The 24,085-nt window shown below is 36.9% G+C and overlaps 1 protein-coding gene across 1 annotated transcript in view; it reads left to right on the top strand.

The window, feature by feature from the left end:
- The window catches only part of ARB2A (ARB2 cotranscriptional regulator A), a 973,029-nt gene extending 953,759 nt beyond the window's left edge, over nucleotides 1–19,270 (top strand). The window contains exon 10 of the mRNA XM_082243137.1: nucleotides 18,624–19,270. Within this exon, the coding sequence (XP_082099263.1) occupies nucleotides 18,624–18,766 (143 nt within the window). The 3' untranslated portion in view covers nucleotides 18,767–19,270. The remainder of the gene's footprint in view (nucleotides 1–18,623) is intronic.
- Nucleotides 19,271–24,085: the final 4,815 nt, after the last annotated feature.

Below are 24,085 nucleotides of genomic sequence, written 5' to 3'. Positions count from 1 at the left end.
AGACCTAAACCCTATTGAGCATCTGTGGGGCATCCTCAAACAAAGGTGGGGGATCTCAAGGTCTCTAACATCCACCAGCTCCATGATGTCGTCATGCAGGAGAGTAAGAGGACTCCAGCGGCAGCCTGTAAAGCTCTGGTGAACTCCATGCCCAAGAGTAATAAAGGCAGTGCTGGAAAAACAGGGTGACCACACAAATTGTTGACACTTTGGCCCAATTTGGACATTATCACTTAGGGGTGTACTCACTTTTGTTGCCTGCGGTTTAGACATTAATGGCTGTGTGTTGAGTTATTTTGAGGGGACAGCAAATTTACACTGTTATACAAGCTGTACACTCACTACTTTACATTGTAGCAAAGTGTAATTTCTTCAGTGTTGTCACATAAAAAGATAATAAAATATTTACAAAAATGTGACGGGTGTACTCACTTTTGTGAGATACTGTGTATGTATATATATATGTATGTATGTGTGTGTGTGTATGTATATATATATATATATATATATATATATGTGTGTGTGTGTGTGTATATATGTGTTACACAGTTAGTGCGGTTGAAAAAAGACATCAGTCCATCCAGTTCAACCTATGATGTGTGTGTGTTTTCTGTTAACCGTACATTGTATACCCCTGTATGTTGTGGTCTTTAAGGTTCCCATCTAATAGTTTTTTGAAACTATAGTTACATAGTTAGTGAGGTTGAAAAAAGACGTGTATGTATAATTTTTTTTTTTTTTTTTTTTTTTAACTGAATAGTTTTTTCTACAAGGTGATCGTTTACAATCACGTTAAGCATTTAGTAACCCCTAATGGAAAATGTTGGAATCTGAATGGCTGTTATGGCCATGATATACATGATATTTTCTTTTCCCAGGCTTGAATCACTGTACTACTTTGCTTTTATTTACTTTTTAGCGGTTACATTAATTTACAGAATTTACAATTTTAAAACAATTCTTTTTAGGTGAACACAGAACAATCTATGTCTGGAGCCAAGACAAGATTACAGATTAATTTAATATCAAGTTGCTTTTGTTCCTTCTGCCAGGCTAGTATCTGTGTCATCTCATATTATGACTTCCTAGAGACAGCTAAAATGGCATCTTGAATGTTGAACACTGAGATGGCTAATAAACTGGAAAGGCGCTCTGGCCTGAGAGAATTTCATGTTTTTGTTTTTCTTTTGTGTTTTTCTTATCCCCACAAGAAATCAGGGACAGACAAAAATAGCAATTTTATTGCAGAGTAATAATATAAAAAAAAGTTGCAGGCTTCCCTTATAGCACTGGCATTATTTACAGAAATGAGGGGACATTCTAAAAAAAAAAAAAAATAACTTAAATGGTTTGCAGAGCCAGCCACCAAAGGAAATAAATATCTTGATGGACCATTTTTTATTATTATTATTATACAGGATTTATATAGCGCCAACAGTTTGCGCAGCGCTTAACAAAATGAGGGCAGACATTACAGTTACACTACAATTTGGAACAAAAGGAATCAGAGGGCCCTGCTCGTTAGAGCTTACAATCTAAATAATAGTCACCAGGCTGCAATGCTTCTCCTCTGGCTTCAGAACCTTTTAAGCCACTAATCAAGATCAATTATGCAGTGAAATAGGAAATCCTATATATGATATATAAAAATTGAATGTTTTCTGTCTTTTATAAATTTATTTATAAAAAAATGAATTAAAATAGATGTATGGCTTTCTGTCAAACTCTTACCATAGTACACTTATAAAGCAGTGGTATCACTACTTAAAAAAGCACACATTTATAAAGCAAAGCCTTATACTTTAAGTAATGCACTCTGATTCTGATAGCTTCGGCAGTTTAAAGCTGGCACAATAAAAATGAATGAAAAAAAAACCTGTAAAGAGAGACTGGCTAGGTGTCCTTTCAAAGTTGAATAATCAGCTCTTCTCCAATAACCGAGATTAGTTGGGTTAAAATTATTAGCCTTATAAAACAAACCTATGGCCTTTCCCTGAATGGAAAAAAATACAAGTTCACTGTTATTTTTAGCCATTTTGTTATTTTGTTCCCCTCTGTATATGTGTATAAAAACAAATACCACAGCAAAACTATGGTCATTATGTGTTGTGAAAATGTGTGCGCCACTGTGCCAACTACTAATTCAGTGCAATATTAAAAGCTGTACTGCAAAAGAAATAAAAACTGTTTTGAAAACCTAAACTCAAAGCTGAACATAGTTAAAGGAAGGGAGAGAAGAGGGGTATCAGATTGCTGGAGCTCCTTCATTGCCCAAACAGTGGCTAGGATGGGTGCTATACCATAATGTATTATTTAACATCAGTACACTCTGTAGGGAGGTCCAGGACCTGTGTATGGATTACAAGGCAGGTAATGCAATCTACATATATGTCTTTTCAATTGTGTATTTAATTGCTTGTCTGGACTTCAGCTTCAAGCAAAAGTTTATTTTGTTTACCAAAAAACGTGTATGCCTACTAAAAAAAAAAAAACTTCTTATGAACATATAATGGACATGTAGATGAGAATAATGGATACAATTTATTAACTATTTCAGGGACTAGGTACCATTAAAGCTAGTGTTGCATAATTCTTCAGTTTTTCCAAATTAAGTCATAATAAAATTGGTGTGAGCAGTTCAAAAAGTGCGGAAGCCATAGCAGGATAGCCAAATAGCTAGCATTTTCGGTAGCTAGTAACCTCCATATTTATCACAGTGCAGATTAAGTCAAACTGAATTTTTAGAATCTCAACAAAAATTAGACCATCAAAAGTTACCCTTACAGGATATAAATGCAGTCATATAATTAGTCATATTTCAAGAGGCAGAAAGGTGATGTATATTTCCACTTTCCCCATGTTGGGAGTAACTTTAGACAAGATTGGCTGTAAATTATAAATAACATTTCCTGACGTGGAAGAGAGAGCATTACTTCTGGGGCATCAGTGAATACAGATGTCTGTTTGAAGGTTATTAACTTGATGATTGCACAACTGGTATACTTGACCCACAGCAGTGAGCCGTGTCCATAAAATAACATGTCTCTCTTGTCTGCCTTTTTCAGCAGTGTGCATCAGTGCAAACCACAGTGAGGTCACTCTAATAAACCCAGGGTCACTAAATGCCACATCAATGTAAATTCAGTGTGGAGAACCAATGTCTTTTTTGTATCCGAATTGTAGAGTGACTGAATGAGTGACAGCATTAGAAAGAAAGAATGTGATAAATTGGTCTAGTGACATTACAGGATGCTCCTAGATTGTTTTAGACAACAAATCTTATTTCAAACCTTTTATAATTTACTAAACTCTAGAACAGGGAGAAAAATGTAGTTTAAATGTAGTTTAAAACTTACAAATAGCTTTCATTTGTGAAATTACAGCATGTTTTTTTTTTTTACCATTATGTAAGTTGTAAAATCATATTAAATGCTATACATCTGATAGCATATGCCAGGCTGGGGGTAATGCAGCATTCAGTTGATATTGGTTTACATAGAAATAGGTGCAATTGACTGGTGACTTTTTTCTATTGCTTTAGTCTGTATGTTGTGCTAAAAATTATCATAATGTATTCATATAGTTCAAATACTAATGATTTATAGTAACCCTTGGCATCAAAATTTAAAATATCTGTTGTTTAGTGAACCCAAATTGTTGGTGAAAGATAGGCTCTTCTTGGTTGCTCGAAGCTATTGCATATTGCACTATTCCTTGTAATATTCACCCTATGTGCTGTATATAAGTATTTATCAATTCAGCAAAGAGACGTAAATTCAGTTAGGTGTGGGTTCAAAGCACTAGTACTGTAAATGCACAGCAAGGTTAAGAAATGCATTAGTGTTAAATGAGTATGTGTGCATTGTCATGTCATTGCTTGTTAAATACACTACTATCCCAGCTAGTCTAGTCTTGAAGGATAGATGGCTTGATCTGGAGACTGGCATTGAGATACATAGCCTCTCACCCTTAGGTCAGAGGTTTAAATCTGGCTCTCGGCAGGAGTGACTAAAAATCATTAGCATTTTAAAGCCGTTTGGTGACCCTTAAGAGAGCGGTTGGTCTTCTCAGTGCTATTCCCAGATCACCACATCCAGAAACCATCATCGCAATTGGAGGCTTTAGAGGCTGTGGATAATGAACATTAAGAGTGAAGTACCTTCTCACCTTTTAGAGCAGTCTCTCCAGGGAACGGCTGCCAGACAATATTTGGGTAATCTGTGGAATACAGCTTTTAACGCTGACATTCTGAACATTCAAGTATTTGTCTCATTCTAGCAATATGTGTATTATTTTATATAATCTTTATTTATAATTTATTAAGAATACAGCCAGCAGTACTTAGACAGTAATCTGATAATGAATAAAATACAGTTGGCAGTTGATTATGTGCATTTTAAATTCCTTGGTTTGCAAATATATCTTTTAATAGAGTTTTGGAACTTTTTGAAGAAGGGAAGTTTTGTAAGACCAATTGCTTAAAAATATAGGGGAAAAAGACAAAAATGCTCCAGAGCTTTTGTCTTAAAATAAACAATAGTTTTTATCTATTTTTTTTTTTAATTCATTTTATCTTCTTTTATTTTTTGCCAACTTCTAATTAATGGACCTGTGTGTGCCTTTTGTTTTACCCAGTTCACAATAATGCAGATTAGTGTATGCAAAAAGTCTACTGATTAAATTTTGCTCGATAACGTCACAGTTGAGTACTGTTCCTGCTGCTTTTTTCTTTGCAATAAAAGTTTATTTTTAGGACAATCTTTCAGGAATCTACCCCCTTATTCTATGGGCCAAGCAGTACTGATACACAAAAGTTTAATAAAAGCTTAATAACGGCATAATTATGTAATTGCTTATTGGTGTTATACATGATTCATTTTCAGGCATGTTACATAGGTGTGTCATTACCTATTTTAATATAAACAACAATAACTATATAGGCAGGAATATACATTTTTATATATGTACATGGTGTAAGTTATATTTGCTCATTACACACTCATGCCCTGCTATGCAAATCAATGGGTTTCCTCACCTACTGAACACAAAGCACTCTGAGGCTGATAGCTTAGCAGTTATTAAGCCGTGTGGCTTTACAATTACTGAGAGATACAGAGCTCTATTGGCTGATATAATAAATTTTATAGTCATATCCAAAATTGTTTTAAAGTAGTTGCAAACACGAACTATATGATATTTAGTTTACTAAGCCAATTTGTATCATAAACAATTGTCAATTTTTGAGGAAATATATTTTATAGCCTTTTTTTTTTTTCATCCTTTGTTTCATATCAGTAGTGGATAGCTTTTCTCAGAGCAGGTTTCAGCATTTTGGAGTAACCCTTGTCTGAAAAATGTGTAATGTGTTGAAACATTCACCTGTAGTCCCTATCGGAACCCAGGCAAACAACATAGATGGCAGACACAGACAGAGAATTGTGACCATATAACAAAAAGTGTCTTTACACTGATCTTTGCAAGATCACCAAGTGCTATTTTAATGAAAGCTGGAGATTTATAAATACCGTATTTTACGGCGTATAAGACGACTGGGGGTATAAGCCGACCCCCCTAATTTTCAAGTTAAAACATAGGTTTTGGGCTATACTCGCCGTATAAGACTACCCCCCTTCCGAAGCAAGGCAACACCATTGAAAAACATCAGATTTCTCATAGATCTCCAAGGTACCCCAAGTACTGTAATACATGTAATCTCTCATAATATCTCCAAGATACCCTAAGTATAAGTATTACCAGTAGATGTATTCTCAAGACGCTGGTTGTGTGGGAATCCTGTACCGGTATACCGTATGTACCGTAGCTTCGGTTACATACAGTATACCGCGCTGAGCCAATCAGGGAGAGCGATTTATTCTATTATTGAATGCAAAGACTGCTCGGATTGGCAGAGTCGGAGAGGCGGGCTGATGTTACTCCGCCAATCCGAGCAGGCTTTGCATTCAATAATAGAATACATCGCTCTCCCTGATTGGCTCAGCACGGTACACTGTATGTAGTGGAAGCTACGGTACATACGGTATACTGTTACAGGATTTCCACACAGCCAGCGTCTTGAGAGATTACATCTACCTTTAATACTTATACTTAGGTTACCTTGGAGATATTATACTTGGCGTATAAGACGACCCCCATTTTTGGGGGATTTTTTTGAGGTTCAAAAGTAGTCTTATACGCCAGAAAATACAGTATATAAAAAAAAATTCCTTTGATAATTACATCAACATGTGGCTGTGCTTACATATCCCCTCTGCAAAGATATGTGTTCAGTAAAAATACTATATACTCATCCTCTAAAACTAACGGATTTCTAAAACTTGGAACAAAACATTAAAGAAAACAATCCATTTTCAGCTGTCATTTGACTGAATGAAAAGTTGACATGAAGAACCAGATTTGTTTTTTCTTTGCATAATAGACATTTTCACCCTGAGGGTCAGTTTCCTAATCAGGTGTCCAGTTATAATTTTTCTAGTGCTAATTACAAAAAATTAACTGACACCTGCCTAGTTGCAGCAGATTGTATATGTATGTAATTCTAAGGTAGTATTTTATGGCTTTTGCTTCTCTTTCCCTCAAAAAATATGCTAGTTTTATTGTAATTTGTAGTATATCAAGCTGTTTTAAATTTAGAGCTGTTTGATGAGTTTTATTGAATAAATTGAAGAATGAAAGACTTGATTGTGATTCTATAAATGTGGTTAACAGAATTTGAAATATTTGTAATAAAAATGAAATTCATTGGTGTTCAGTAGTGCCCCATTGCATTGCCTGCTTTGCAGAACTTCATTGCCTGTCTTGGGAGTTTGAGTCTGGCCTTGAGATAGGGGAATCCGCACATGTCAGACTGGACTCAAACAAGCATAACCTTTCTTTGCCATGGCTGGCTCCTGGAGTGGGAAGAACCGATGTGATGAGCAGGATGTAGGTAGAGTGCAAACTTAGACAGACAAGTAAAGAAAAGTGCACCATTAACAATGTCCGGTGAGTTTCTGTCAATAGAGTTTGGGGCAGATTTATATTTGGTAAGTAATCATACCTCTCAACAACATCACCTATGTCTAAGCCATTATAAAACGTATGTGCAGGCAAGCACATTTTATATTAATATACAAGTGTTGTGCCATGTTTGTGAATGCTTGTTAATGCTGGGTACAATTTGATCATGTTACCAAAAACTGTTCTATACTTGCAAGTTCTTTTATACTGTTGTAAAAGGCAATGGGGGTTGATTTACTAAAGCAAAATAGTCTGTGCACTGCAAGTGCACTGCAAGTGCACCCACAAGTACCCTTCAAGTGCACTGCAAGTGCAGTTGCTCTAGATCTGAGAGGGACATGCAAGGAAAATAATAGACTGCATTTTTGCTTACACATGATTAATTGGATGATAGAAATCAGCAGAGCTTCCCCTTAGATCTAGAGCAACTGTACTTCTAGTGCACAGTATATTTGCCTTTAGTGAATCAACTTAATGTGGGCTTGCAAAAGTTCCTTTAATTGTGTTAAAAAATCAGTTCACCCAACAGCAGAACTGCGCATTCTTAAGACTCCTTGTCTGTCTTACATGTGAAAAGGCAGAGAAGTAACCTAGCTGATTAGAGTGAATGTATATCTCATTGTATGTAATTATAATAGGGTGATCAGAGTTAAATTAGTGTAAAGTATGTAATTGTATTGTATTTGCCTTTCTAATGGTATGCATATGAAATGTGTATGTTGAAAGTGTGAATATAAAATTCAAGTAAAGGCTAATGAAAGGCTAATTTAGAAAAGCTCTGTGGGGAAACAAATGTAGTAAGGTGGATGTATATAGCATATTAAATTCATATTGCGTAATATGTTGTGTTTTTTTTTTTTTTTTTTTTTACACTTTAATATTTTACATTAGTGTAATGGGAGATCAGAACTACTAAATTGTTTATCCAATGGATGGAAGTGATCAAGTAGGAAACCAATTGGCTGTTGAAAAGCATTTCTGCATTTCTACACAGTTATAGTATGTGTTAAAACGTATCCTGCCCCTAACTGTGCAGTAAGACTTTAGAACATAACAAATGCCCTTGAAAAATTCAGACTTGATATATTTGGATTACTCCTGATAGTGATGCCCCAGACTACCTACTGTGGTTATTTAACCCATCATACACTACCTCACTGTTGTACAAACCTGTTAAAATGCAGTCATTGGTCAGTGAGCCTACAGTATATGCAAGTGTCACAAAGCTTCCACTTGCCTTTTGTTCTCCAGTTTTGACCTTTTGATTCTCACATTCAGTCTTGTTCTCAAGTTGGTGGTATTGTTGGGCATACACTGCCTGATATTCACTAGCAATTGAGCCTGCTTTGAAGATCGTTCCTATTTAGCTTTTGAGGTGGCTGTAGAAAACCTGATAATTACAACCAATAATCCTAATTTTGAGCATTGCTTGCAACCAATGCCATCTAGGTACCCACCTACTTAACAATATCTCAGGCATTCAGGGGTTATTCTATATAGAGTTTTCCGTTGAATCTCCCTGTCGGAGGATCAAAAGAACCATTTGCATTGTAAGAATCATGGAAAACCCTAGAATATGGTTGATCCTTGCAAGGATAAACCAATATCTGCCCCTCTATGCCACTTTAAGAGTAAAAAAAAACAAATTGACATTGTTATCAACAGAAGGCATCCTTCTTGGAAGTTTCCCCTTGTAAGCATAAAGCCAAAAAAAAGTTACCAATTTTACATGATATTTAATAAAAATGTAACATCTTAAAGATGTATCATTGCTCACAGTCCCTTTTTAATTTCTTTAAAGTTTGGGGATCTCATGTGTAGGGGCTAAATAATAACACACAATGAATGTTTGTAAGCAATATGGTCATTTTTTTTTAATTTAAGAAAATAACCTGCTGAAATCTTTGCAGTCGAGCCTTTCTTTTTCCTAAATGAATGGTGTGAACCTATGCGTTTATTTGAAAATAGATCAGTGTGATGTGGGGTTGTGCAGACTAACAGTAATAGAATCAAAACAATTATAAGTGAGTATAACTTGATAAAACAATTCGGTAGTGTAAAAAGCATTCCGTAAATTCCATTTATAAAAAGTAAATGAATAGGACAAATACTAATAGTATGTTAAGTGAGTTCATAAAAATCAGCTGAACCAAATCCAATCTTCAAACCTGACATGTGTTCCTAGATTATTAAAACAGTGCTCTTCCACCTCCATGCTCACAGAACTCTCACCTCATTAAGAACTAATGCAGGCCTTTTAAAAAGCTTCCAAGTTACTCCAGTGCTCTCCGCTTTCAGTAGATCGATATCTAGGGTAATATGGCGCTGGTTCCTTTAAACCTCCGCTGCATCCGCTTAGAAACATGTTAGAATAAAGCATACAATGCCTCCCATAGTGTAAAATTGTATATGACAACACTTTATTGTATTAGACTCTTACATTTTAAACAATCAGACAGTGCATACAATAGTCTGTATACTGAGCAAAGCATGGCATCTCACATCACTTCCGGTCACAGGGTCCCTACGTGTTGCGTCACGTTACGTTACTTCATCATGGGACAATGTACTTAATATACAATTAGTATTTGCACTATTCATTGGATTTTTATATCTGAAATGTATGGAATGATCTTTACACTGCTGAAGTGTTTTATCAAGTTATAGTCACTTCTAATTGTTTTTATACTATTACTGTGAGGCTGGGCAACCCCACTTCACACTTTATTATCACTTCCTTTTTACTAGAGGACAGTAACACATTTATTTACCACACACAAATATTAAAATGTGTTGTCCAAGGCAGCCATAGGTGGTTGATCAATGTTAACAGCTGTCTGTCTGTAGTCAGCCATAAACAATATTTATTTCGTTGGTAAGATTCCAACAACATTTGTTAATATTATTGATTGGAAATACACAAAATAGATTAATTCAACAGTAAACAAATGTTGGAGTTTGTCTTCTTGATTTGTTTTATTTGGATTTCATGGTGTATAGTTTTTATTTCTCAAAAATCCTTAAACTAAAAAAGAAAAAATCCTTAAACTAAAAAAGAAAAAAAAAACATTAATGATGCAAGTTTCAGTAGCAATGGAAAAAAACTACCACTTGGGATATTTTATAGTATATATGTGTGTAAATATATACATTATATATATATATATATATATATATATATATATATATATATATATATATATATAATATATAATACATGACATCATTGGTAACATTCTGGTAGGTGTATTAATTATATCCATTAGTATCCCTAAGCACATGTTCTGAACTCTATTTTATCGTGCTTTATCTGTCTCGTGTGGACCATGACCAGCCCACTTACATTTGCGAACCCTCCAATTGTGTTGTCTTGTGTGTTTTGGCCTCATTTTTTCCCATTTCCACCTCGCTCAGCTGCAAAAACGTCTTCATTGTTGTTCTCCCAGATTGTGATACTGTCACAAAACTGTTGCTAAGCAACAAATGTGGTTACCAGGACTGAGCGAATAGCTGAAGGGAAAGAAAAGTGTTGCACCATTGTAGAGTAACCATAGCAATGACCTACTATTACAGAGTAAAGAATTAACATTAACAGTGTTGTGGTATGAAACATATGCAATGATTCACATGAGTGGCAATCTGGGATCATTTTTCTTAATTTACAGCATTTCAGGGCAGTTCTTCCCTCCGTACCGTGGACTTCAGTCTCTTACTCTCACTCTCTGATAATACACAGGCCATTCATGATTGACATTCTGGGCTAAGGGAACTTCTCCCACTAATGAAGACTCGTCCTTGATACGCTGACATATCAAGCAGGTTCTTTGTATCCATAGGGAAAAACTGGTGCACACAGCACCCACAGAGGATGAATATAAGCTCTACTATTTCATATGCACAGGGAAAGCAGGCTCAGACACTAGTCTGTCTGCAGGAGACTAAGGAGCAAAGTCACATGCTTTGAAGACCTATGACCTGCCACCCCTTTTGAATATATTTGCTGTAACTGACAAAGCAGGTGGGGATTCTGGCTCAGTATATTGTCTCTACGTGCAGTGTATGCTCATATTGTTTAACCCGTTTTTACTGCTGTGTCGTGGATTATAGTCTACTCTTTCTGCAGGGAAAGTGTAAATGTCACATATTTAGATTGGAGTCCAATATTAAATTGAAAATAACTCTCAGCTATTCTGTGTATGAGATTTCTCGGAGCAGAAGGGGAATGAATAGCTGTGCCTGTGAGCAGCTGAGGCTGTGACATACTGTACTCAGCCTTCCTGGGACAGGCCCTGCTGCTGAGTGGTGTTCACAAGCCAGATGCCATCCAGAGAGTGTGGTGATACCCACAGCCTCGGCAGCTCCTTATGGTGTGTGATTTCTAATGCACAAAGAGGTAAATGGCAACATTACACAATGAAAAGTAGTTGCTTTACTTTTATTGGCTGGATCACTTTGTGTCTGCACTACGATATATGTATCCAGCGGTACATGTCCAATCTGCAAATAGCTGTATGATCTCTCCCACTTTCAGGGTAGCAATGTTATTTTGATTAAAAAAGATTTCCTCAGTGCCTGACATGCTGTATTTGCAGATGTGCCTACTTACTCCACTTGTCATATTTATATACCCATGAGGGCACAACATTTTATGCTCATTCTAAGCCAGGTGGAGAGATGGTGATTATACTGTGTAAATTATTAATATCTCTTTGCCCTCATTCTGCCATTACACTACATGAAAGTTTTGGAATACTTTCAGAGCCTGTTGGTCTAATATCGAAGTAGAAGTCTCCTGTGATCTGGTAAGTCTGGTCCCAGAATGGTCACACATTGAACTCTACTACCTCCTCTTCTCCAACAGTTGTCCTTTACATTGTTTCCCAGAAAATCCTACCTGATCAGATTAGTATGTTGCTTACACCATAATTATCATCATGCTGAACTTGCATTTCAAATACTATATTTTTTTACAATACAAACAACTACGCTAAGCTCATGGTGAGGTAGGTTCTTAGTTTGTGGGATGCAGGTGTAGTATGCTAGATGTTTGACTTGGATATTAATTAAAACTGTGCCTTGGCCTATGACCAAATTCAGGGGCTCCCAAGATGTGCATAAGAAGTTTTATTCAAAACTAAAGGTATACACGAGCAACAATTGTGACCTGCTGTTAGGAACATGTGTTATTTGCTGTTTTTTTTTTAATTTATCATTTATTTCTCTTTTGTTTATTAACTGGCACAGCGCTCCATAAATCACAACTACTGGGTTATATATCCTCCTCCCAGAGTAGGACTTGGCAGAACAAAAAGCACCTGACTACGCCCATGGGCTGTCCTCAGCTAGTATATAACCTCCCCCTCTGCTCTAGGTATTCAGTTTTAATCTGTAAAATTCAAGAGGGGTAAATCTATGCGCTACCACTAGAAAAAAGGCAGGGATGAAAGGGATTGGGGAGTAGCGTGGAACACCCGGACTCTGCCGCTAATTCCTAAGTGTCACCACAAACAAAATAAGTTAAAACAAAGAAGAATCAGCGCAAAATGTCACTAAAGGGTGGGCCACATATATAGGACTAAACCTATTCAGACAATAAATATTCACAGAAATTCTATAAATACTGTGTAGTTGTCCCGTGCTCACAATGTGCAAAATAACTCTTGCTGTAATAATTTAACCAAAGTATATAAGGTGCTGATTATAAAACATACAATAAACAACTCAAATTCATCTCATATAAATTAATATTTCAAGTGATGTATAAAAATTTCAATAAGTGCCCTATAAAGAGTGAACCCCTGCAACCTCAGTTTGCACCAGGGGGTGTGTAGATAGTGAGTGAATTAATCCGTTAGAATCTTAAATGAGGTGGTGAAAGAAAAAAGGGAAAAAAAATATTAATAATGAAAAAAATGTGATAAGTGCCCTCTGAAGAGTGAACCTCTACAACACAAATTAGTTGTGCAGTGGGTTCAGAAAAGAACAGTAAAAGATGTGCCAGTGTAAATAAATAGGTGAATAGCACGTGAAACAATGAGAGCAAGATATTCTGAAAATTCAGAATGTCCCAAAATGACAAATCAAATAAAAAAAGATGATAATAATACACAAAATTCTGCACCCCAAAACAGGGGGGAGGAGGGTGATATTCAAACAATGATGAATAAATGAAAATTGGAATAAATAAATGTTCATAAGAGTTCATAAAGAGTGCAGTTAAATAGGTGCTTCCAGTGACAACCACGTGCAGCAAATTACGTGAGCTAGGAAATCCACATGCGTGTGAAATGGCCGCTCACCTCCATTTACACTCAAAAAGAGCGTTTCAGGTATATATGGTCAACCTGCAGACCCTCCAGATCAAGTATTCCAATCGGTAACACTTCTTCAATAAAGATACACTGATTGTGCTGGGTAGATGAAATGTTGTCACTTCTCTAATAACTTCCGGTGTAGAGAAATAGCTGTATGTTTCCTGAGATACTCGTTTACCGTAAGAGAAGGATAAAGGGGACTCTCATAGTGTAGTAAGTTTTGACAGGCTTTAATTAATTGAATAAAATCGCACTTACAATTGTGAGAAGAAATATCAGCATTGGAAAGTATCAGGGATCCCGCTGTTGCGGTCCGTTCCACTACTTCCGGTCTCGGGCCATAGACCGGAAATGACGTCACAACGGCTTCTTCCGACGCGTTGCGTCACAAAATCATGTGACTTTATCAACTTATCTTTCACCACCTCATTTAAGATTCTAACGGATTAATTCACTCACTATCTACACACCCCCTGGTGCAACCTGAGGTTGCAGGGGTTCACTCTTTATAGGGCACTTATTGGAATTTTTATACATCACTTGAAATATTAATTTATATGAGATGAATTTGAGTTGTTTATTGTATGTTTTATAATCAGCACCTTATATACTTTGGTTAAATTATTACAGCAAGAGTTATTTTGCACATTGTGAGCACGGGACAACTACACAGTATTTATAGAATTTCTGTGAATATTTATTGTCTGAATAGGTTTAGTCCTATATATGTGGCCCACCCTTTAGTGACATTTTGCGCTGATTCTTCTTTCTTTTAATTTACCAGTTTTAATCTGTCTAGTCAGGAGTAAGGACCTAGGCTCCCTGCTGGGATCTCTTATCCTAGCAATTTTTTCTCCTTCCTTGCATTTTTTTTTTCCCTTGGGAGATCTACAATCAACTGCCGGGCTGGGTTAAGGGTTGGATAATCTAGATCCAGTGGTTCCCCAGCCCAACCAGTGAGCGGTGCCTCACAGACAGAGGCTGGCCTGCGAGTTATCGCCTCGGAGGGTCGCACACGAGTGGGTGCTGGTCCGAGTTGCATCGTTCCCTTGGCCGACAGCTCCCCCACTTTGGTGGTGAGGAGTTCTGTCTGGAGTGTTACCCACACCATGGAAGGGTAAGTATAGTCCCTCCTCTCCCCTTTTGGCAGTTTGGGGTGGATGCGGGTATCCTCCTGGGATGGTCGGAACTGCCGGCGGGTTCCCTCCTTCCATCCTAAAGTCCCTCGGTTGAGTGGGCTTCCCCCCTGCCCCCGTGGACTTGTGGGGGGTTCCAGGGCAGGCGGCAGAGACCCTTGAGGGCTCTCCCCAGCCATTCATGTTCTGTAAGGTCTTGGGGTGGTGTGTGTCCTGCCCTGATGTTATGGGGGGGTTCCAGTGAGACCCCTAGGTGCATGCCCTACTGCGTGTGGGTATGGTGCAGATCGGGGGTCCGCAGTGCAGAGAGTGCAGCAGTGCAGAGTTCACAGCCGAGTTCCCCTAAATGTTGTCCCTGCCTGGGGCTACAGTACCTTTTATTTAGTCCATAGGGATAAAGTGGTTCTTCGTCCCTGCCCATTATTCCTGGCCAAAGTTGTCTCTGACTTCCATTTGAATGAGGACATTGTGTTGCCTTCCTTGTGTCTCAAGCCAGCTGATCCCAAGGAATTTTCTTTGCATACCTTGGATGTGGTTCATGCGATTTGGGTGTATCTGGTACCTACGAAGTCCTTTCAGAGGTCAGACTCACTTTTTGTGGTTATGGACGGACCAAGGAAAGGGCTTGGCCACTTCCTCGCCTACCACCTCCAGAGGGATAAGACAGATGGTGGCCTATTCTGTTAAAGGTCAGGTTCCTCCTTGCCTAGTCACGACGCATTCTACTCGGGCGCTGAGTACTTCTTGGGCCTCCTGTCATCAAGCATCAATATCTCAGGTTTGCAAGGCGGCCACTTGGTCGTCGGTGCATATGTTCACAAAATTCTACAAAGTAGATACTTTGGCATCTGCGCTGCTTCTTTTGGCCACAGAGTTTTTCAGGCTGCTGTTTAAGAGGGTCTGTTCTTTCTTGAGGGGTGTTTTTCTTTATATTTTAATTTTTTCAGATGGGGCTCCTGTGACCCGGTTAAGGCTCCTGTGTCCTGGTTAGGGCTCTTATGTTTAGCCTTGGGTTATTCTCCCCACCCACATTTAAAAAAAAAACAATCAGCCCCGCTCTCCAAATGAGATCTCCTTCACTTTCCGGGTACAGCATACTAAGTGTATGGATGTAAAACAAAGAAAAAAACGCCTCCAATAGTGTAGTAAAACATAGCCAATTTAATTTCAATAGGCTTGAAAACACTCACATGGTATTTAGAATAAAAAAAAATAATAAAACAGCACTCTGTATACCAAATAAGAATCCTGCCTCATACAAGTAACCATTAACCAAGATGGTGTCCTGACCTCTTCCTTACATGTTAGATCATATGTAACATCCTCAGGGGTAAAAAGCTCTTGATTCATAATACCATGTGAGTGCTTTTAATCCTTTTAAAATAAAATTACCTATATTTTACTACATTATTGGAGGCGCTTGTTTCCGTGTATGTCCATATACTTGGCAATGCTGTACCCGGAAAGTGGAGGAGATCTCACTTGGAGAGCTGGGCTGATTGTTTGGCTTTGGCTTGACCTAGGTGGATAACTTCCTCTATTAAGCGCAATTGACCACTCAGTGCCTGTGGGTCTACGTGCTCTGGTAAAATGTAGAGTTTTTTTTAATGTGGGTGTTGAGCACCAGATGCCATTTACCTGGTTGAAGTTGAACTTTCTTTTTTTCATCCCGTACGAATATTATCTGGAAAAAGTATTTGTTTGTGAAGCCTTAGTTATCACACTTGGTGTTCTCAAATGATGTCCTGCCTTTACTTTGTATTCTTTATATCTCATCAAACTTCTATCTTTGGCTGAAGAACTAGATATGATTTATTACATTACGTTCAGTGAACTAAAGTTTGTAACCAGTACACATTTAGCCTTAACAACGTGGCTTGCATAACCTTTATTCTTTATGCAGTCTGCCCTTGTTAACTGTTACCCTTTGAGACTCAATAATCTCCCCTTCCCATCTTACCCTCAGCAAGGGAGTAGTTTTGCATTCATAAATAAATTTTATAAAAGTGTTTATTATAAATACTACATTTAAAGAAATTGGGGTCAAAATATGTTTTTACTAATACAATGTGCAAAAGTGTTGTTTTTTTTTTTTTTGTTTGTTTTTTGTATTATTATTATTACTTTCGTTGTGGGTGTGAACTGTCCATGATCTTCTGTGTTCTTCATCAACAGTATGTGGAGAAACAAGAGATGGGGTTACTACAACAGCAACGTAGTGCTGTTAATCCCGGGGAAAATACAACATTCTTTTTAGTGTATATACTGTATATCTAATCCTGGGAAATGTTAGGTGACAAATGTACTTTACTGTTTAAAGTTACCCACTTTTGCTGTGTATAGGTGTAGAGGAAATATTTTCATTTTTGAATGGGGTAGTATCTTGTGCAGTGCTACTTAATTCATTTTTATAGAGCTGGAATCACAAACTGACCTAAAAGAAAAAGGTAATTTTATTTTAGGGTAATCAATTTTCATTGGATTTGTGAATCCAGTTGCTGTCAGATAAATAAATTCAAAGAATGTAAGAATGTGGCACAAAAACAACACTCACATATACATTTTATAAATAAATAAAAAAATATCCAAAGGAACTGCTTGTGTGGCTTTCTTTACAATGAAGATATCGTACATGTAATACTACCGATAATGAATAGCAAGTAAAGTCTTGTAGTTGATCAGAGTAATGAAACATTACTTCTAAAAATTGTAATGTTTTTATGCATAGCTGCATTACAAACTACATAATTTCTAAAGCATAAAAATAATTTTATTTTCCAACTTGTCCTTTTAATTCTTTTTGTTTGGTTTAGACATTTCTCAAAATTACTGAAAAATGTCCACTTTTTACTCCGAATATAAATAAAAAAAAAAAAAATGAACCCGAGGATTGAAACATGTTGGAGCCTGTGTAAAAGAAAATTTAAAAAAAAAACTGTTTTTTTGTGATAACTGTAAAATATGCGTTTTGACAATATACTATTAGTGATTTTTTTTTTTTTTTTAGCATAAAGGTTTGCTTTTGCACTAGGTGCCAATCTGTGCTGTGTACTGCAACATATGCTCAGATGTTAACAGCCATGTGTAGGGGCACTTTTACCTTCAAGATAGAGTCTTCATTGTCTGAAAGTTTCTTCTAGGAACATTAAGCAGTGTGCCTGACTAATGACAAGTTAAGATGACACCTCTGACTGTAAAAATTGACACCAATAATAGTCTCTCTTATTTACGAAAGGTGATAATATGAAAGGTGGTTACAATTAATTAGCACTTTGCACCTTTTTGTAAATAAGGTACGTCATTTTGTTTTAGAAGATATTGTAACAGAATACAGAAAACTTGTTCTTGCCAAAAGGACAATATTCTTTTTCAAGATCACACTATTAGCCTACTTCCCATCTCATATGATGTAAAAATCTGTATAACATGCTTCAGTGCTGATATCAGTCGAGATCTACCAGTAATTGGCAAGTGAAACATGATATTTATAACTGTTAAATTATACATATACCAAGAGGCATGTTTAAAACATTGTTACGTAGCTGACATGAACTTGACAAGTTTTTGCAGTTGTAGAAGTATGAAAATTAATTATGAAAACCATTCCACAGGCACCTATAAAGAGATTATAGGTGTCCTTTATATAACAATTAATAACATTGTTGCTTTTTCATAAGTGCTTTATAAATCAGACCTGATCTAGATTGTTGCTATGGACAATACCAGCATTGCAGTTACATGATTTTGTAAATAGTTTTTTTTTATGTGTCATTATGTCAGCTGGTAGACTGGGCATTAAAGAAATGTATTTTATATAAAATAAAAAGTGTTTAACATTGATAATTAGGTACTGTAACTGTGAGCAAATATACTTACATAAAGGATCGCATAACACAAACATTTGAAAGTTTTTGTGTTTTACTTCACCCAATGTTTTCGGCCATGCTGCCCATCTTTAAAAAATAACATAAGGATGCTTTTTCTGTGGGCATTTATGATGCATGAGCCCTGTTGGGTCTTACTGGTGGCACATAGGTAAATGTTAGGAAAGTGATGGTAAAGGCCGTTTGGTAATGCGTGCAACATTTGTGCCTTAAAAAACAACCAGCAAATTCTTCTCACTTACTCATTCCACCTCTCCTCGGTCTCTTCACAGGCACTGAGCGTCACGAGCTGACCTCATGGAAAAGCTTCAACTCCATATTCAGGTTCTTCAAGGAAGCCTTGGAAGCCAAGAACACAAAAAGCAAGACAATATCTACCAGGCGTTCCAACAGAATAAAGAGTGACGAATTTTAAAGAAAAGAAAATAGTACCGATTCTGCCCAGCCCTCATCACAATGGTTTTTATCCTAGTCCCTCAGCCCTTTATTAGATTGTTTTCCTCCTAGAGCACATGGTCATGATGTATACATTTTAAGTAGCGATTTACATTATTTCTAGATGAGTGCAACTGTCAAAGCAATATGGGTTCACTGGTTGTGCTTCCTGTGGTCTGCTCCTTGGATTTCGTGCTGCCCATCACAGCACAGATTAAGGCTGACAGCAGAGCTGCACAGTACAGCATGGTGCAAGTCTAATTGCCCTGACATCGCCCTACACTTTGAGTTGATGCCATAGCTTGTCTGCTATTTCACTGCCCTGGGCCCATTCGCTCACCTTACCTCTGTGGCCTTCCCTGCTTAACTCCTGCAATGCCAAATAAGAGTTTAACTGCCTTCACTACATGGAAGAAAACATTTTAACCTTCAAATTTCCTCTTTATTTTAGTTCTGGGTTTTTTTTGTTTTTTTTTATGCTGTAGTTAACTCTTTCTTTGAAGTAAACCTTTGAGGTTTCTATTATAGAATGTTCCATATACAAGCTTAAACTTTTCCTTCACAAGATGAGCAAAATTTCCAGTGAAGTTTAACTACAGTTATGTTCTTAAAGTATTGAAAGGTAAAATATGTTTGGCCTAATATTCATTATATAAAATGCTTTGTGTTATTTAAACTATAACTTTTATAATGAAGTTAACATTATAAGGCGGAGCAGTGGATTATTACACATTTTAATTGGTATTAATTTCCCATATTTGTCTATTGTGCTTGTACAGGCTGTTGAATTATCTGTACTGCCTTATTGCAAATATTCAAATGATTCTGGTAGCCGTGTCATCGGCATAAAGTTGTGGATAGTGGTTAAGTCAGATGAATACAATGGCCTTATGTATAAAAACTCCAAGCCTTGTGCTACATGCTGTCACTGCACAGGGCAGTTTAAAGAGTAATGATATGACTAAAGTGCATTGATTCATACTCTAAGTTGTCTTTTGCTCTCTAGTATTTTTCTGTTGGCCTAGAACTATTCTGCAGTCCTGAAACATTGTCTAAATTTGGCAGTGTTTCATATAACCCCAAATGAGAGCTGTACTATTTTATTAAATGGTTTACTTCCAAATAGTACAGCAAACATGGTGCACTCTGATATTGTGCTCTGATCTACGTGATGCAGTTTGGGAGTACTGTACATGCAGTGTAATGCCAGGTATACCCTTTACATCTACATGATGCAGTTTGGGAGTACTGTACATGCAGGGTAATGCCAGGTATACCCTTTACATCTACGTGATGCAGTTTGGGAGTACTGTACATGCACTGTAATGCCAGGTATACCCTTTACATCTACGTGATGCAGTTAGGGAGTACTGTACATGCAGTGTAATGCCAGGTATACCCTTTACATCTACGTGATGCAGTTAGGGAGTACTGTACATGCAGTGTAATGCCAGGTATACCCTTTACATCTACGTGATGCAGTTAGGGAGTACTGTACATGCAGTGTAATGCCAGGTATACCCTTTACAACATTTTCACCTTTTTTGGATTTTTACCACTGAAATGTGAAGGAGCCCTTACTGTGGAGCAGTGTAAAAGGCAGCTAGAATTCCAGAAAAGTGTTATGTACTATATATATTGGATAGTTCAACAGCCTTGTATATACATGATAGAACAAGTCAGATAAAACATACTAGTAACTATCTTACTGCTCTAACTTAGTTTTTGAATAGTTTAAAAGGTGGGAGTGCATTTTAAAACCTGGTTTCCTTTTCAGTATAAATCGGCTATAAGCATTCCAGGTGCATGAAAACAAAGGGTGTGCTAAGTCATTTAGTTCATTTTCTTTAGTGAGTAGAAAAGTCTGTCCACTGCTAGCATGCTGCAGAGATGATCACTTGATCTCTGTGAGGAATCACCGGTCTCTGCTGCTGACCTGCAGCTCAGTAATCAGCAAAGCTTCCTTCTGATTGGAGAGTCAGCAGGGAACAGGTCAGACCTCTGCCAAGAGACTGCTGCTTCCACACAATGATCATAGGTCCTTCTCTGCTACATGCTAGTAAGGAACAGGTTTTCCTACTCCGGTTGTGGCTGCTTTCTAATGAAATGTACTTTTGGCCTTTGCACATTTTTCTTTTAATGTACCTAGAATGTATTTAGCCATCTTAAAGTGAGAGTTTAGTTAGCCATTAGATCTTTCTGCTAGCCAAAATCCTAACCAATCTTTACACGACATAGGACTTATTATTGTTCAGTATTGCTGTCTCATCATCTGTACTCTGTGCTCTACATCTTTGTAAAAACTTCTCAATAGCCCAGGTCAAACTTTGAACCTTAGTGACATGGTTACACAGTTAGTTTTTTTTTTTACATTTAAAAAGCTATATTTTAAAAGAGTATGCTAATGTTGGATAATTTTTTTAAGCACAGATGGTAACTTTAGAATGATTGGGGAACAAATGTTTTAATGCAAAAGAAGTTTCTACTTGCTTGAAATGGTAAATTGTTTTATTTTGTTTTAACTGGTCCATTCTGAAAACATACAAAAAAAAAAATCATAGTTCATTTAACCATTTGGAAGCCATGGGTGTCCTAAAAAAGTTTTAAAAAGCTGTGAATAGTTTTAATTTAACCTGTTATTTTTAATATTGTCACAGATAAAAGTACAATATGTCGATCACAAACACTGTGGAAAAAAACAATATAGTTAGATAAATATTTTTACATGCAGATGCCTTTCTTCCAATTTAAATATTTCAATATTTAATTTTTTTTTTTTTTTTTGGTGCTTTATTTTTAGTTTCACACCCACCTAAAATGCATATTATGTAATGAAATATTCTGACATGATTTGTTTGCTATATTTGGGTACAGGCACTGGAGATTTTCATAATTTATTTATAACGTGCCTTTTGTCAGATATTTTTATCGATTCTAACTTTTTATAATGTTGAAAACGCTAAGTAAAAGTCAAAATGGATTGATTTGCTTAGTATTTCACATTAATTTTGTTTTTATTAAATATAGTTTTAATTAGCCCTAGTATAGAAAGTATTGTTTCATTGCCCAATAGTGCTATGGCTACCTAGCACTGCCTTGTGTATACAGCTCTCCGTCTTTATTGGCTAAAGTGTCAGCCATGTGGTAGCAATGGAGGCAGACCTCTTGTGGGCTGAGCCATGGTCGCATAGTAAAAACATTGTTGCATTCTGTAGTTGTGTCTTTAGTTTGTTTTCTTTCTTTTTTTTTTTTTCAAGAAAAAATAATTGTTGGCTTTGTCTTTAACAAGCTTCTTCCATTTGTGTAGGTGATAGGTACATTTGATTAGATACTGATTTCTCAGTTAAAGGTTGAATATTGTGGGCTGAGTTGCATGATGGCATTTTATATTTTAGAGCCTACAGCATTAATGATGCATGTTTCTTTTTCCCTATTTCTCCAGTTACATTCTTTGTAATATAACTTAAAGCTTAATTGTAGGTTTGTTTTTTTTTCGTTTTTTTATATTGTCCCCTTGCTGATTTACAAAAAAAAAACAGCTTTACTGTAATATTCACCTTAAGTTCAGAGCTTTCCCCCTGCAGTGCTTTTTTCTCATTCTCAAGTTGTCCTGAGTCTTCTGGTTTGAATGATTCCATGCAACTCGAAAGACTGAGGACGTCCTGTGGGTGCAGTGTATCATAATTACTGCCTCTGAGGAGGCATCACCAAGGCACCCTACACTCATTGTGTAAAGATGCAGAGAGTAGTGCTGACATGAGCACTGTTGTCTGCATCATCCAGGACTGCTCAGGGGCAAGACAGAACCCCGCACATCACATCATCCACCTAAAGATATCTGGAAAGGAAAGCAAACAGAAAAAGAAAAATATACATGCAGGGGTAAGGAGGAGCAATATTCTGTTGGTAGGCTGGGCCTAGATTTGGGCTTTAAATTGAAAATGTTATACGAAGTGCGAAACCACCTTATCAAGTATGCAAGACTGGGAGCCTAATGTAAGGATCTCATTACTCAAAAGCTTTGACATTCCATTCATATTTTACAGTAGTTTTAGTGCTCGACTATGTTAAAGGATAAGCTCACCTACATGCTTGTATTTTTTTTTTGTTAGGAGCATGTAAAGCATTGCACCCATGATCAGCAGATCGTGGGTGTAATGCAACGGTCCTGCAGACTGTCTGTGAAGCTGTCTGCCTGTACCCTTGATATTAGCAGTCAGTTACTGAGTGACAGGAAGATCAATGAACTGCCTAGAGCGCTCAACAGCGCCCTGGTATTCTTTGAGAACTATAAGCCGACAGACGCAAAGGCTGTCAGTACTTGTAGTTCATTGATTCACAGGGATCCGTGAATCAGTGACGCAAAGCCCTGCATGGCCGCACTCTCTTTGAATTGTGACCATAGAGATCCCTGACTCACTGTCACAAGGAGGGTGGGAGAGGGGTCTGATGCTGAACATTATTATACAGGATTTATATAGCACCAACAGTTTGCGTGGCGCTTTACAAAATGAAGGCAGAAATTACAGTTACAATACAATTTGGTACAGGAGGAATCCGAGGGTCCTGCTGTTTAGAGCTTATAATCTAAGACCATGTTACACCCTAAATATGGGTGTAGCATGTAATATGTTAAGAAAGGTGAACTTATCTTTTTGGATGGCCACAGCCTACAATCTCCTCTAAATTTCCAAATATTATAGTGCACTTGGACCAGATGTAACCTGAATAGATTGTTTATGTAGGGTTTTACTCTCCAATGATTTAGTGATGTTAAGGTAATGGTTTACAAATCGTACAATCAGTCTGTAATAAACTCAGCCTGCTTTAGTCAAATTAGAAAATAAATAAAGGTTCACTTTAACACAAGCTACTGAAGAGGTTCAATTTCCTCAGGGTTTTTTTTTCTGAACAGGGGGTTGATTATTGTTTATAGAGAAATAAATAACTAAATACTCCCCAAGCACATAGTCCTATCAGCTTGCAAATAATATTAATTATATCTGATTTGCAATATAAATAGAGGTCACAGTTCCATGCATTAAAAAGTATATGTGGAAGCCCTATACCACACTGGGTACCTCTGTGCTTCCTACTGAGAAGGCACCAATATTGTAAAAAATATAGCAACAAATTAAAAATGAGTAGACCTAATACTACCAATGCCTTCATGTGGCTGATCATTATTTTTCACTGTTAAAACCCATAAAGTAACAGCATTTCAAATGATTGGGGATGAGTGTTATGGGGAACTATAATGCATTTAGAGATCATTTATTTAAACTGCTGTTTTATATTG

The sequence above is a fragment of the Pelophylax lessonae genome, assembly GCF_965119305.1.
Source record: "Pelophylax lessonae genome assembly, chromosome: 1".
NCBI classification, from domain to species: domain Eukaryota; kingdom Metazoa; phylum Chordata; class Amphibia; order Anura; family Ranidae; genus Pelophylax; species Pelophylax lessonae.
Note: the sequence above shows the minus strand (reverse complement) of the source record. Positions and strands in the feature narration are given on the sequence as shown.